At 47.8% G+C, this 13,501-nt stretch overlaps 1 protein-coding gene across 12 annotated transcripts in view; it reads left to right on the top strand.

Moving 5' to 3' along the window:
* INPP4A (inositol polyphosphate-4-phosphatase type I A) overlaps window positions 1–13,501 on the top strand; it is a 146,274-nt gene that overhangs the window by 90,781 nt on the left and 41,992 nt on the right. For all 12 annotated transcript variants that reach the window (XM_008253591.4, XM_017339797.3, XM_008253582.4 and 9 more), the window contains exons 5-10: window positions 4,579–4,697; window positions 7,153–7,269; window positions 7,562–7,641; window positions 10,155–10,266; window positions 11,132–11,222; window positions 11,699–11,846. In XM_008253591.4, the coding sequence (XP_008251813.1) occupies window positions 4,579–4,697; window positions 7,153–7,269; window positions 7,562–7,641; window positions 10,155–10,266; window positions 11,132–11,222; window positions 11,699–11,846 (667 nt within the window). The remainder of the gene's footprint in view (window positions 1–4,578; window positions 4,698–7,152; window positions 7,270–7,561; window positions 7,642–10,154; window positions 10,267–11,131; window positions 11,223–11,698; window positions 11,847–13,501) is intronic.

The raw sequence follows: 13,501 nt of genomic DNA, 5'->3' as shown, positions 1-13,501 counted from the left end.
AAGAGTATCCACCCTCACAAAAAGTATAAATGAGCCTTGAAAATATGCCAGATGGAAGAAGCCAGACACAGACAGCCGCACACTGTATGGCTCTGTTTCTGTGAAATGTCCCGAATAGAGACCGGTTTACCGACTGGAAGTGGGTTAGTGGTTCCTGGGGAGCTGGAGGAGGAGACAGGGGCACTGACTGCTTGTGGTATAGGTTTGTTTCTCTCTTTCCTCAGTGATGACAGTGTTAAGGAATTAGTGGTGATACTGCACCATTCTGTAAATACCCTAAATCCCACTGAACTGTACACTTTAAGAGAGTGAATTTTATGGTATGTCCATTATATCTTAATAGAAAACATTTTTTTTTTTTAAATCGAGAGAATACTACTGAAAATGTGCATCTGTGAAGGGAAAAGAAGGAATAACATCACAGCTCAAAAGGAAAACTAAGAGATTGTGAGTGAAGAGACAGGACAGGTTCTGGAGTTCTAATGCTTGGTTGGATCAGTGTAAGTGAGGGAGACAGAGAAGCAGGCCAGAAGTAGGGAGGAATCCTTTCCTGAGAGAGAGGTGCCCCTCCCACCCAGATTGTTTACCAACTGCCAGGCATCTCATTGTCAAACTTCGAAATTCCGGGGGTAAAATTTGGCAACACGAAACTCAAATCCTGCCATTAGAGTAAATGAAAACGAGAAAAACGAGCAGACCTAAGAAATGCTGGGCCCCTGTCTTCAGAAGACTGATAGGGTGGTAGAAGAAGATCGGAGGATGCAGGCCCACTTACGCCTTTGAGGCCTTGCCCTGATTCCTGAGAGCAGGCTGAGATGTGAAGACAGAACAATGCTGCAGACAGACCCTCAGTGCTGAAGTATGAAGTGACAAAGACTGTTCTCTAGGGCCCACAGGGCAGGGGTTCTTGGTGCCACCCCCTTCACATGGATTTCACTTCCCCCTTACCTTTAGTGGAAGGGGGACCACAAGCAGGTGTGCACAGATCCCACTCAGTTCCTGAAAATAAATGAATTTACCCTAGGATGCTGGTGTTCCTTCGAGCCAGGCAGAAGCAATCGTAAATTTTCTCTGGAGAAAGGCAGAAGCATCCTAGGCTTCAAATAATTTCTACAAACAGTTTTTTGAAATGTAATAGCATGAAATCATGCATTCTCAGAAACAGGTCAAAAGAAACACGAACAGAAGGAGCAAACAACAGAAACAGACATACAGGGATTCTAGATACCAGAATAAATAGAAAAAATGCTAAAATAACCGTTAACCTGTGTCTTAGTCTGTTTGGGCTGCTCTAACAGAGTATCAAAGGCTGGTGGGCTTAGATCACAGAAATTTATTTCTCACAGTTCTGGAGGCTGAAAAGGCGAAGATCAAGGTGCCAGCAAACCTAGTGTCTGGTGAGGGCCCGCCTCCTGGTTGTAGATGGCGGTCAGCTGTGTCTTCATGAGAGCAGAAGGAACAGGCTCTCACATCTCTCCCTCTAAGGACACTACGCCCTCTTATGAGGATCCTAATCACCACCATCATTGGGAGATGCCTCCTCTCCTGATACCAGTACCTTGAGTATTGGGATTTCAGCATTAAAATTTGGAGGGAGGAAACCAGTTATCTAGTCCATAACATTATTTCAAAGGAGATTAAAGACATTATTGAACACTTCATCAGAGAAGCAGAACCCATAAAAGAAACCAAATGGATATTCTAGAATTTAAAAAATAACAAGTTTGAAAACCTATGGATGGGTCTAAAAAACATATTAAGCATATTCTACACAACTGAAGAGAAAATTAGTGATATAGGTCAAGAAGAAAATTCCAGAATGAAGCCAGAGAGAGAAGACAGTGTAAAAAAAAAAAAAAAAAAAAAAAAAAGCAGTCTCTGGAGTGAGACGTCTCACATGTATTTATTTTGTGTCTAAAAAGGAACAGAGAGAGAGACGGGTCAGAGCAATGTTGGAGCATTTCTCCCAAGCCAATAAAATGCAGTGAGTCACAGAACAGAAAATAGACCTAGACACATCAGAGTGAACTACAGAGCGCCAAACCCAATGGGAAAACCATACCAGCAGCTAGAGAACACACACAATGCTCAAAGTAGCAACAATTGGACTGAGTGCTGACTTCATAACCAAAAAATAGAAACCCAGAGACGATCTTTTTAAAGAGTTAGGAGAAAATAACTGCAGAGAAAATAACGTTCAAGAACCAAGGTGCAATGAATACATTTTCAAACCGTAAACAGCCAAAAGACTGTGTCCATGCCAGGCCTGCACTAAACCCAGTGCGGGGATGCTCCTCAGGAGGCACGTAGCTCCAGATGGAAGTTCATGGATGTCCAAGTCCAAAAACATGAGCAGGGCTCTGGGGTAAACACCTGGGTGTAGCTGAGTGGACAGTGATTATATAAAATAAACACACATGTGTGCTAACACAAGTGTAGCTTTGTTAGTGTCAGACAAAATTGTTAGAACCAAAAGGAGCAAAGGGAGCCATGTGCAATGGTTAGATTGTTGCTGCTTATCTCAAAGGACAGTGATAGCCAATGAAAACATACTCCCAGTGAGTATGATGAATGAAACCCCGGTTGATCTCTGCTCAGAACACACCAAGACGTTGCTGCCTCCCTCCCCTCCTTCACTTTCATCCTACTTCACTGATTTGCTTCTAATCTCTCCTCTACCCTTTCTTTAACTCATCTCTGTTAGTACCTTCGTTCTGTCCCATCCCTCCTCCTCTCCCTGCCTTTTCTGTTTGTCTAACCCATTGTAGGTGTGAGAATGTTTTTAAATCAGAGTTTTTAAATTTTCAATTTCATTTTAATTGTGATCAACCGTACATAGCGTAAAGTTTAGCACCGTAGCCATTTTTAAGTAATCAGGGGCATTAAGTATGTTCACATTGCTGTACAGTCATTACTACCATCCATCTCCAGAATTTTTTCATTGTGAAAAACTGAAATAGAGTTAATAAATTTTAATGTTCTCTATTCTTAATTTAAAAGGGAAAAAGCGAACATTTTTAATTCTAAATGAGCCCTGTCAGAAAAGCAGATTATTTTTGCCGCTGTTAAACTTTGATTGACCATATAGTAAATCCAGGATATCCATTTTTTTTTTTCACATTCTAGTACCTCTTTAATAAGGAAGTGTCTTACAATCAATGATACATCACTGTTTAAGGACAAGAGAGTTTTGGTTTTTTTCCTCTCATAGTATGCTTGACAACAAGGAGCATGCTAGATTCAATGAAGAAAGAAGATTATCTTTTGCAAGATTTTTAATATCATTCAGTTTTCAAACCAAAGTGGTTCTACAAGGAATCTTTCATTCTGAAAGCTAATATTTCTAAAAATCTTTATTTGTTATGAGTTTTTTAAAAGATTTATTTATTTATTTGAGAGGCAGAGTTACAGATAGAGAGAGGGAGAGACAGAGAGATTTTCCATCTGCTGGTTCACTCCCCAAATGGCCACAATGGCAGGAGCTGTGCTGATCTGAAGCCAGGAGCCAGGAGCTTCTTCTGGGTCTCCCACATGGGTGCAGGGGCCCAAGCACTTGGAGCACCTTCCACTGCTTTCTCAGGCCATAGCAGAGAGCTGACTGGAAGAGGAGCAGCCAAGACATGAACTGGCGGCCCATATGGGATGCCAGCTCCACAGACGGAGGTTTAACCTACTATGCCATGGTGCTGGCCCCATTTATTACAAATCTTACAAAGAATAAATGAGAGCAGTGCCTTACTTTAAAAACAAAACAAAACAAAAACCTGGGGCTGGTGCTGTGGTGGAGTGGGTAACACCACCACCTGTAAGCCTAGCATCTCATGTGGGCGCTGGTTTGTATCTAAGCTACTCCTGTTCTGATCCAGCTCTCTGCTAATGCAGCTGGAAAAGCAGTGGAAGATGGCCCAAGTGTTTGGGCCCCTGCACCCGCGTGCGAGACCCAGATGAAGCTCCTGGATGTAGGCTTCTACTTGGCCCAGTGCTGGCCATTGTGACTATCTGGGGAGTGAGCTAACAGGTAGAATCTCTCTCTTTTTTTGTTTCTGTCACTTTCTCTCTGTAATGCTAATTCTCAAAATAAATAAGTCTTTTTTAAAAATAAAAAAATAAATTTTAAAAAGCTGTATTTATTTTGCTGTAGAATTTTCATTTTCTTCCAGCATATGTCAGTCTACAAACCAAGACACATGGGGCACCAGCTGCTTAGAGGTGGCCACTGCAGCCTTGGATGCAAATGGGTGTCGCTATTCCATAGACTGCAAGGCTTCTTAGCTCAACTGTTGGAGTCCAGTGAGGCACTGAATTCAGGCTGTAAGGGTCAAGTCCCAGAGGCTGTGGTTTTGTGTTCCTTTCCATGCAGCCTTGTGCTGCAGTGAGGGCCTTCAGGTCTTTCAGGACAGGAGAGGCTGTTAAGAGACGGTCTCGTATTTTAAAATTCACCTGCCTGTGGCCACTGACAATGTCTCTTCCCTCTGGGGGTCTTTTATTCCCTGTGCTTTGTTTGAGTGTGTTTGGAACAGAGAACTAACTAGAACCTGATTGCAAAGGACTCATTTCTTTCTCATCTTATCTTTACAGCTTGCAGTGAGTTGCATACGCCTTCGCTAGATCGAAAACCAAATAGTTTTGTAGCAGTGAGCGTCACCACCCCTCCTCAGGCCTTCTGGACAAAGCACGCACAGACGGAGATCATTGAGGTGGGTGCTGCTGCTTGCTCTCCTCAAGGGAGTGCCAGACGTGCCTGCGCCGTCTTGCAGCCCTGATGGGACTGGGACTGGGGCTGGAGCTGGGGTCAGGGGTGGGGGGATTTAGTTACCCCAGCATCTGCGGCTGCAGTTGGATTATATGAATTGTTGCTGTTTCTCGTGGAGTGTGATTAGGTTGATGTTTAGCCTTTATGATGACTGATTAATTATTGGCTGGTTATTTTTGAAGAGTGATCCTGATTCTTTCTCATCGTTTCCAATTGCATGCCGCATTTAGAGAACTGTGTTCAAAGCTTGGAGGAGTGCTACTATTAACTTACCCTGTTGCCAGGACGTATCTCTATTTGTGTTGGTTTTTATTTTTCCAGCTGTTGAGTTTTGTGTGATACTTCTGCTCTTTCCTTTAAATTAGTTGATATCTATTCAGTGTGGGAGTTTTTACAGAATCCTTTCCGACAATTGAGCACATCACATAAGCTATTGCCTTAGTATTGGAGTTGCTGGTTTGCTACAGTTGCATTTGTAACGTGAAGAATCACCAAACTGAAACTGCATTTCCGTTTCATGTTTTAGAAGCTAAAACCCCTCTTGTGGTGTCTTAGAAGTTTGTTTCCAAGTTCAAGTCGACAATTCTGTTTTCTGAGCGTTTGTTGAGCTCTGTCTATGTGTGAGGCATAGTGCCAGGCACTGTAGATGATAGGTAGAACAGGGGCGCAGTCCCTGCCCTCCGGCGTTCCCCAGCCTGTCAGTAGGGAGGCACAGATGAATCTGTCTACCTCCCTACACTGCGGAGTGTGGGAAGTGTTGGTAGAAAAGGGACAGCAGCACTGGAGTCCTGGCGTCCCATCCAGCCCTGAGGGTCGGAGCAGCTTCCCAGGGGAAGCTGAAAGAAATGACGCCTCAGCAGGTTTGCAGCAGGGCCCAGGACTCACCAGCTCCCAGGTGATGCCCTTGCTGCCGCCCTGTGGGCCTCACATGGAAGAAAATGCCAGAGTTTCATGCTAGCTATGCAAAGGCATGGCAGTTGGAAAGCTTCATGCAGGTTTGGGGAAAACACTTGCTTGGTGTGGGCAAGGCACAAGTGGGAAAGACGGGAAAGGAGGCCCTGGAGTCCAGGCCAGGGACTTTGCCACACAGCATACAGTAGCCAGCTGGTATGGGCCCTTGTGCAGGGGAGCCTCCTGACCAGAGGTCGTGACTCACACAGGCGTTTGGCATCCGATTGGCAGTGGGATGCATGTAGGAGATCTCTGGAGATGGCACTTGGCGGTAGTTCTTAGTCACTGGATGGCAGGCAGTGACAGCGAACCAGACACCAAAGCCGAGTTTTTAACCTGATTGGAAGGAGATTGGAGATGGGTGGGAGGAGAAGGGCAGGTGGAAGAAGAAGTGGAGCTGGGTTGAGGCCCCAGGAAGTCTCCAGGAGGGCTGACCAACAGGCCTTAATGGACTAGACCTGGGGCTGCAGAGAGAAGATGGACAGAGGCAGACGCTGAAGCAGGTACAGCCTCGACAGGATTGGTTTGGCCAAGGAGCCAGTAACCATGGCCCGAGAAAGAGGATGTGATATATCCCTGCTTTAGGGCAGGGCTAAACTGCCAAGAAATAGCCTCTTGTGATCCAGAAACTAGCAATTGGTCCTAAAGAAGAACTTACAAGTCAGGCTTTAATTGTTCCAAACACAGTATTTTAGAAATAATAAATGACTTAAACCGTTCCTTTCCCCTTTCATCTCCCTGTTTGTACATCTTAAAGGATCTGTCCACAATCGTAAATCCAAATACACAATGCACCTAAAGTTGTGATACTAAGAATTCATGTGGCCGGCGCCGCGGCTCACTCGGCTAATCCTCCGCCTTGCGGCGCCAGCACAGCGGGTTCTAGTCCCGGTCGGGGCACCGGATTCTGTCCCGGTTGCCCCTCTTCCAGGCCAGCTCTCTGCTGTGGCCAGGGAGTGCAGTGGAGGATGGCTCAAGTGCTTGGGCCCTGCACCCCATGGGAGACCAGGAGAAGCATCTGGCTCCTGCCGTTGGATCAGCACAGTGCGCCGGCCGCAGCGCACCGGCCGCGGCGGCCATTGGAGGGTGAACCAACGGCAAAGGAAGACCTTTCTCTCTGTCTCTCTCTCACTATCCACTCTGCCTGTCAAAAATAAAATAAAATAAAAATAAAAAAAAAAAGAATGCATGTGGACATTGTACTCATTTCCACTTTAGAAAATTCCTGCATGTGAAACTCTTAGAATTGGGCCCAGTCGTGGGTCTGTATCTGCAGCATCTGTGTCAGATTGCATTCTTCTCTTTTGGAAAACATCCATTTAAGCCAACATTTGTGTTGATCCAAGTCAGTAAAAATGTTAGCTTCTCATTCTGAAAATGTTGATCCATTTCAAAAGCAGTTACTTTAAATGCAATTCTGTATTCTGATTTTTCCTTTTCTGTTCTAGGGAACCAACAATCCTATATTCCTGAGCAGCATTGCCTTCTTTCAAGACTCTCTTATCAATCAGATGACACAGATCAAGCTCTCCGTGTATGACGTCAAAGATAGATCTCAGGGAACAGTTAAGTAACACGCTGCAGTTGGCGGGAGTTTCTTCCCCTGTTTGTAAAGTTCAGCAGTCATTTGTGGGGGAGTGGTGAACACAAGATGGATTTCACTGCTGGCATATGTGTTAACTCATGTCTACATGTGATTGTCATTGGGGACATCTTTCTGAACGTTCCCATTAGGCTCCAGAGATGATGAGGAGGATGATGATGATGATGAGTGTGGTATGGAACTTTTCAGACTTCTCTGGGCCATGGGCCTCCTTGCACCAGCACTCTAATGCTGTTTCCCCGTTTCTTCCTCAGATGTATTTACTGGGCTCTGGAACGTTCATTGTCAAAGACCTGCTGCAAGATAGGCATCATAGGTTGCATTTAACACTAAGGTTGGTATTTAAAAGCAGTCCTTTGAAAGTGTCTGGAGTTCTTGGGACAGATGGGGAAAGACCCCATTTCCTACTCTCAGGGTACCATTCCTCCTCCAGAGACTGGTCTAAGAGGGGAGGTGGCAGAGCCCATCAGGGGACCAGTCATGGGGTGGAAATCTGTGGTGTCCACAGAAGTCTGAGCACTGTAGTACTCAGACCTAAAGGACAACATAGGTAATGTATAATAATAATAAAATCATTTCTTTCTCATTTGTCCCTTTCCCTGGAGAATACAATCTCCCAGATAGCAGAGATTTTTGTCTGCTTTGTTTTGCTGCTGTTTCCCCAGCACCTAGCAAGTGCCTGATTTTCAACACATATCGATTGAATGAATGAAAAGGAAGCACCCATTGTGTACTTAGATGGGAACAAAAATGGGATCAAGTTGTCAATCTTTCCTAAACCAAAACTCTGATAAAGCACTTTTCTTTCTTTTTTTTTTTTTTTAAAGATTTTATTTATTTTATTTGAGAGGTAGAGTTACAGACAGTGAGAGAGAGAAAGACAGAGAAAAAGGTCTTCCTTCCATTGGTTCACCCCCCAAATGGCTGCTACAGCCGGAACTGCGCCGATCTGAAGCCAGGAGCCAGGTGCCTCCTCCCAGTTTCGCACGTGGGTGAGGGGCCCAAGGAACTGGTCCATCCTCTGCTGCTCTCCCAGGCCTCAGCAGAGAGCTGGACTGGAAGTGCAGCAGCTGGGACTAGAACCTGGCACCCACATGGGATGCTGGCGCTGCAGGCGGAGGATTAACCTACTGCATTGAGGTACCAGCCCCAGTGCTTTTCAAAATGTAAAAATTGGATTAATATTATCTGGGAAAATAGTCTAAAATAGAATGAAAATTTGATAGTGATCAGTTCCCTGCCATATTGAGACAGTTGGAAGCCACAGTAGCTTGCCATATTTAGACAGTTGGAAGCAGCAGTATTGCAGGTGTTGGCTGACTAATTAGTAGACAGGGCGAGAACACTGCAGCAGTCCTGTATGTGTGTAGAGATGTTGAGTCAGGAAAAAGAAAGAATCTTATGCAAAATGAGAGAAGGTGAAAAAAATCATATGAGGGAAAGAAAGGGCTGTTTGGGAAAAATACTTAGGTACGTCATGGGCCAGAACTAAAACTGGCTGGGTTAGAGTTCAACTTAAAAATTGGGCATCCTCCTTTTTAAAAAGAGCTGAAGATGCCGTTAGCTTGGGAAGGACTCTTCCAGGCATGAGGACAGGATGAGAACATCACAGAGGACTTGGCCTTTGGATGTGGCCACATGAAAATGTGGAACGTGGCTAAGTCAGACATCATAAATAAAGTGCCTGGGTGCCAAGGTGTCCCTAGGGCCCCGCTAGATGGATCTCATGGGCCCAAGCAGCCACCAGCCACCAAGGCGGTGGGGAGCTCTTAGGGGTAAAGCTGGTGGGTCTGGGTTGTCATTAGCTGTATCATATCAGGATTCTGAGTGGTTTTTTTTTGAATATTTATTTATTTGAAAGAGTTACACAGAGAGAGAAGGAGAGGCAGAGAGAGAGAAAGAGGTCTTCCATCTGCTGGTTCACTCCCCAATTGGCCGCAACAGCCGGAGCTGTGCCAATCTGAAACCAGGAGCCAGAAGCTTCTTCCGGGTCTCCCACATGGGTGCAGGGGTCCAAGGACTTGGGCCATCCTCTACTGCTTTTCCAGGCCATAGCAGAGAGCTGGATGGGAAGTGGAGCAGCCGGGACTCTGAGTCTTCAGGCTGCCCTGGGTGGTCTTGGTTTACCTTGAGTCCAGGTCTAGGCCATGGGGCTAATCAAAGCTTGCTGGTGGTATGGAAGGAGGAGGGAGGGATTCTGTGCCAGGAAAAAGGACATTGTAGGGGCTGGCACTGTGCTGAGCTGGTTAAGCTCCTGCCTGGGAGGCCCACATCCCATTTGGCAGTGTCTGGGTTCAAGTCCCACTTGGCTTCCAATCCAGCTTCCTGCTAATGCACAGCCTGGGAGGCAGCAGGCAGTGGCTCGAGTACTTGAGTCCCTGCCACTCATGCAGGTCGACTCAGAGATTCTGGCTGCTCCTAGCTTCAGCCTAGCCCAGCTCTGGCTGTTGTGTGCACTTGGAGAGTAAGCCAGTAGATGGAAGAAAATTTTGTCTCTGTCTCTCTCTCTCTCTCTGTTTTTCAAATAAAAATAATAATAAAATAAATGAACATTATTTAAAAAGGTGCACTCCCGTCCTGACTCTGAGACGCAAACCTCCTGGTGATCAGTAGCAATGACTCCTGCTTGGGAAGCCCCCTCCGGCCGCACCAGCCACGTCCCCACTGCCCTGTCTCAGACCCAGGCCTCCCCTGCCCTGCCGGGCTTCCTTGTCTGCCTCTCCCTGAAGGAGCCTGCCGGTGCTGTGAATGCCGACTGACTGAGGATCCAAGTTGGCTGTGCTGTGCGTTTAAGCCAAAAAGAAGCAGAGTTAAAACACCGCTCCTCATAGCACGTTGCCATTGCAGGTCTGCAGAGAGCGACCGTGTGGGTAACATCACTGTGATCGGCTGGCAGATGGAGGAGAAGTCAGACCAGCGGCCCCCTGTGACCCGGTCTCTGGACACTGTCAATGGGAGGGTGAGTCTGCCAGTGTCCTTTTTTCCCCGACAGAGTAAGACAGGCCATCCCCTTGTCTAATCTCCGCTCTGCTGCTCGATGCTGCCCCCTGCAGGATGCTGCGACCCTCCCCGGCAAGACTGCCCTCCTGGAGCCGGCCTCTGCTCTGGGTGCCACACTGGCTGTCTCCAGAGGGGAGGAGCAAGCAGACCATAGCCTGAGTCACTGCAGTTGACAGGGGAAGGGGCTGCTGTGGGGGTGCTGAGCCTGAGTGCAAAGGCATTTGAGACCTACCTTAGCTGTTAGAGTAGTTTGTTACTATTCTCCTCTTCCACACACACACACAGGCCCTGCAGTAACCTCACACACACCCACCTTCTCCCCCTCTCCGTCTAGGTCCACCTCGCTGTCTGCCCTGCCCTCTCTCATCAGTGTGCACCCTCCGTCCTGCACAGTCTGTCAGCAGGCACTCTCAGACTCCCCAACATGAATGCGAATTTAAGAATCCTGACACTGCTAGGTAGTCATTGTTGTCAAACTGCAAAGATTTCTCCTTTTATGCAAATGAAACCCAGAACGTTAGTTTGAGAAACGCTCTTTTGCATCATGTATCCCTCCGTTTGATTTTTCACACAGAGCACTGAACACGGGGGGAGTGACTCAGAAGACATGCAGGCCCAGGAGCTGCATGCTGGCAGTGTGTTCAGGGTGCTGGGAGGGGGGGCTCAACGTGGCTGTGGCTCACGTGGCGTGCTTATGGTAGGGCTAACCGTGCATCTGCAGTTCAAGGGTTCTCTTACATTGTATGTGGGCCCCCATTTCTGCAGAGTGCTCTGGGGTTGTCTGAGTCTCCCGGTTTCCTTGTGCTTTCCTGTACGTCTTATAGATGGTTCTGCCTGTGGATGAGAGCCTGACTGAGGCGTTGGGAATCCGATCCAAATATGCTTCACTGCGAAAAGACACTTTACTGAAGTCAGGTGAGCGGCTTTCTCCACGGATGCTCCTGTCACTCTTGCCCAGCCGACTCTCGGGTCGATGGCCACCTTTTGCTCCCCATCTGGTGTGGCCATCACGGCCGTGCACCCCTGTTGTCCCAGCTCTGCTGCTGGTCAGTGTGTTACTCCTTCCGCAGCATCAAGAGTTGCTGACGCTCCAAGAAAGAGGAGGCTCCTCCTCCGTCTCCTTGTTTCTCGTTTCGCCCTGAGTTTCGTGATTCACACCCTCCCTGCTCCCAGCCCCTTGCCCTGAGAGTTTCTTAGATATGCGGGCACAGGAAGACTTCGTGTCTGGGAGAGGAACATTCTGGCTCTGTCCCCGGTGGGTTTTTGGTTTAGATGTTGTGATTCTCTTGAGACAAGCAGAGAAAGGACTTGAGGGTGTGGGGAGGAGGACCGTGAGGCAGATCTGCGGCCAGCTCAGCCACAGCCACTGTGTCCTCTGCATCCCACCGCAGTGTTCGGCGGTGCCGTCTGCCGCATGTATCGGTTCCCAACCACCGACGGCAACCACCTACGGATCCTGGAGCAGATGGCGGAGAGCGCGCTCTCCTTGCACGTGCCCCGGCAGTTCGTGAAGCTCTTGCTGGAAGAGGATGCCGCCAGGTGAGGCTGTGAGGGGCCGGGGTGGCAGGGCCCAGTCACGTGTCCCTTCGTTTCTGAGGTGTGGGCAGAGCACTGACATCTGGCAGGCTGGACTGCAGACCCCGCTTTGGCCACTTAGCACCCTGCGGCCTGGGCGCGCTGAAGCCTCTGCTTGCTCGTCAGTCTCAGGAACTCACGTGCAATGATTTCACAGAACAGAGCTTGAACCTCAGATATGTGTCAGCGCACAGCGCCTCTTCTCTTCCCCTTCTTCTCTCTTCCTCTCTCAGTGGCCTTGCGGAAAGTTAGAGATCGCTGATTGTCCCTTGGTCATGGCCGCCCAGGTCAAAGTTTCCTAGGTTAGTCCTCAGAGAACAGGGCTACAGAAGGCGAACTTTGACCCCTCAGGGCTCTCTGGTTCCATGGAGCAAGGGTCTCCACCCCTTCACACCTGTCAGACCAGAGCAGGTGCCATCAGTCCTGAGGCCAGGAGGGCCTGCGAGGTGTTTCAGGCCCTGCAGATTCTCCTGTCTGTCCAGTTACTGTCCCTGCTCCTTGTCTTACAGCAATATTAATTATAAACACAGTATAATAGAGGTATGAAAAACAACAAGGCAACCAAAATCCTCCTGTTTTAATGTAGCTATTCTGTTTTAATTTTTTAGCTTGAAAAGATTTTAAGCTTAGAGAAAGATGGCAGGAATAATGCAGGGAGCACCTAGACACCTTTCACCTAAATTCACCAATTGCCAATATTTTGAAAATTGCTTTTTCTTTCTGTACACACACAGTTATTTTACTTCAAAAATATTTTTTGGCCTTGTCCATACTTGTGTATATTTACATGGTTGCAATGTACTTTTCCATATATCTTCAGTGTTCACATTTTAATTTATTTAATTTCAGTTTTCACATTTTAGTTTTTAATAATGGCATCATTTCCTATTGTGTGGTGGGTGCGTTATCACTTTAAAGAGTCCACCCCTCTAACCATTTTGTCATCATTATGGTCAGCAGCCAGCGCTGTCAGGCACTGACAGCGCAGGGCTTCTTGGTGAGTGTGACAGATGGGGAGACAAGACACGTGGGGCGTGTCACCCAGGAGCTCCGGGTGTGCCAGTGTGTGCCCGAGGTTAGAAGAGCCATGACAGGGAGAAGGTGGTCATGGCAGACCTCTGGAGGTTCTGGCATGCAGCTGAGCCCCAAGGCAGAGAAAACAGCCAGTGAGACACAGGCAGAGACATTTCAGAGAGCGGGGCCAGCCGCACCAGCACCTGCAGAGCTTCTGTGCTCGGGAGAGGCCTGAGGCTGGGGGCAGCCTCTGGCGGGGGGTGAGGACATTGGATTTCTCTGCAGCTCTGCCTGCGCTGGATGCTTCTGTACATTGAGCTTGGTATTTCAAGAATAACAAAGTGACAAAGCCCCCCCCCCCTTTTTTTTTAATTTTGAGAAGCAAAGAGACCAGGACAGCAGGTTCCCATCTTCTTGATTCACTCCCCAAATGCCCACAGCCATTGAGCTTAGGCCAGGGCTGAAGCCAGGAGCCAGGAACTCAATCCAGATTTCCCACCTGCGCAACAGGAATCGAGCTGTGGGAGGCATCACAGCCGCTTCCCATTGTCTGTGCTGACAGGAAGCTGGAGTAGGAGCTGGAGCTGGGGAATGAACTCAGTCTG

The sequence above is a fragment of the Oryctolagus cuniculus genome, chromosome 2, assembly GCF_964237555.1.
Source record: "Oryctolagus cuniculus chromosome 2, mOryCun1.1, whole genome shotgun sequence".
NCBI lineage: Eukaryota > Metazoa > Chordata > Mammalia > Lagomorpha > Leporidae > Oryctolagus > Oryctolagus cuniculus.
Note: the sequence above shows the minus strand (reverse complement) of the source record. Positions and strands in the feature narration are given on the sequence as shown.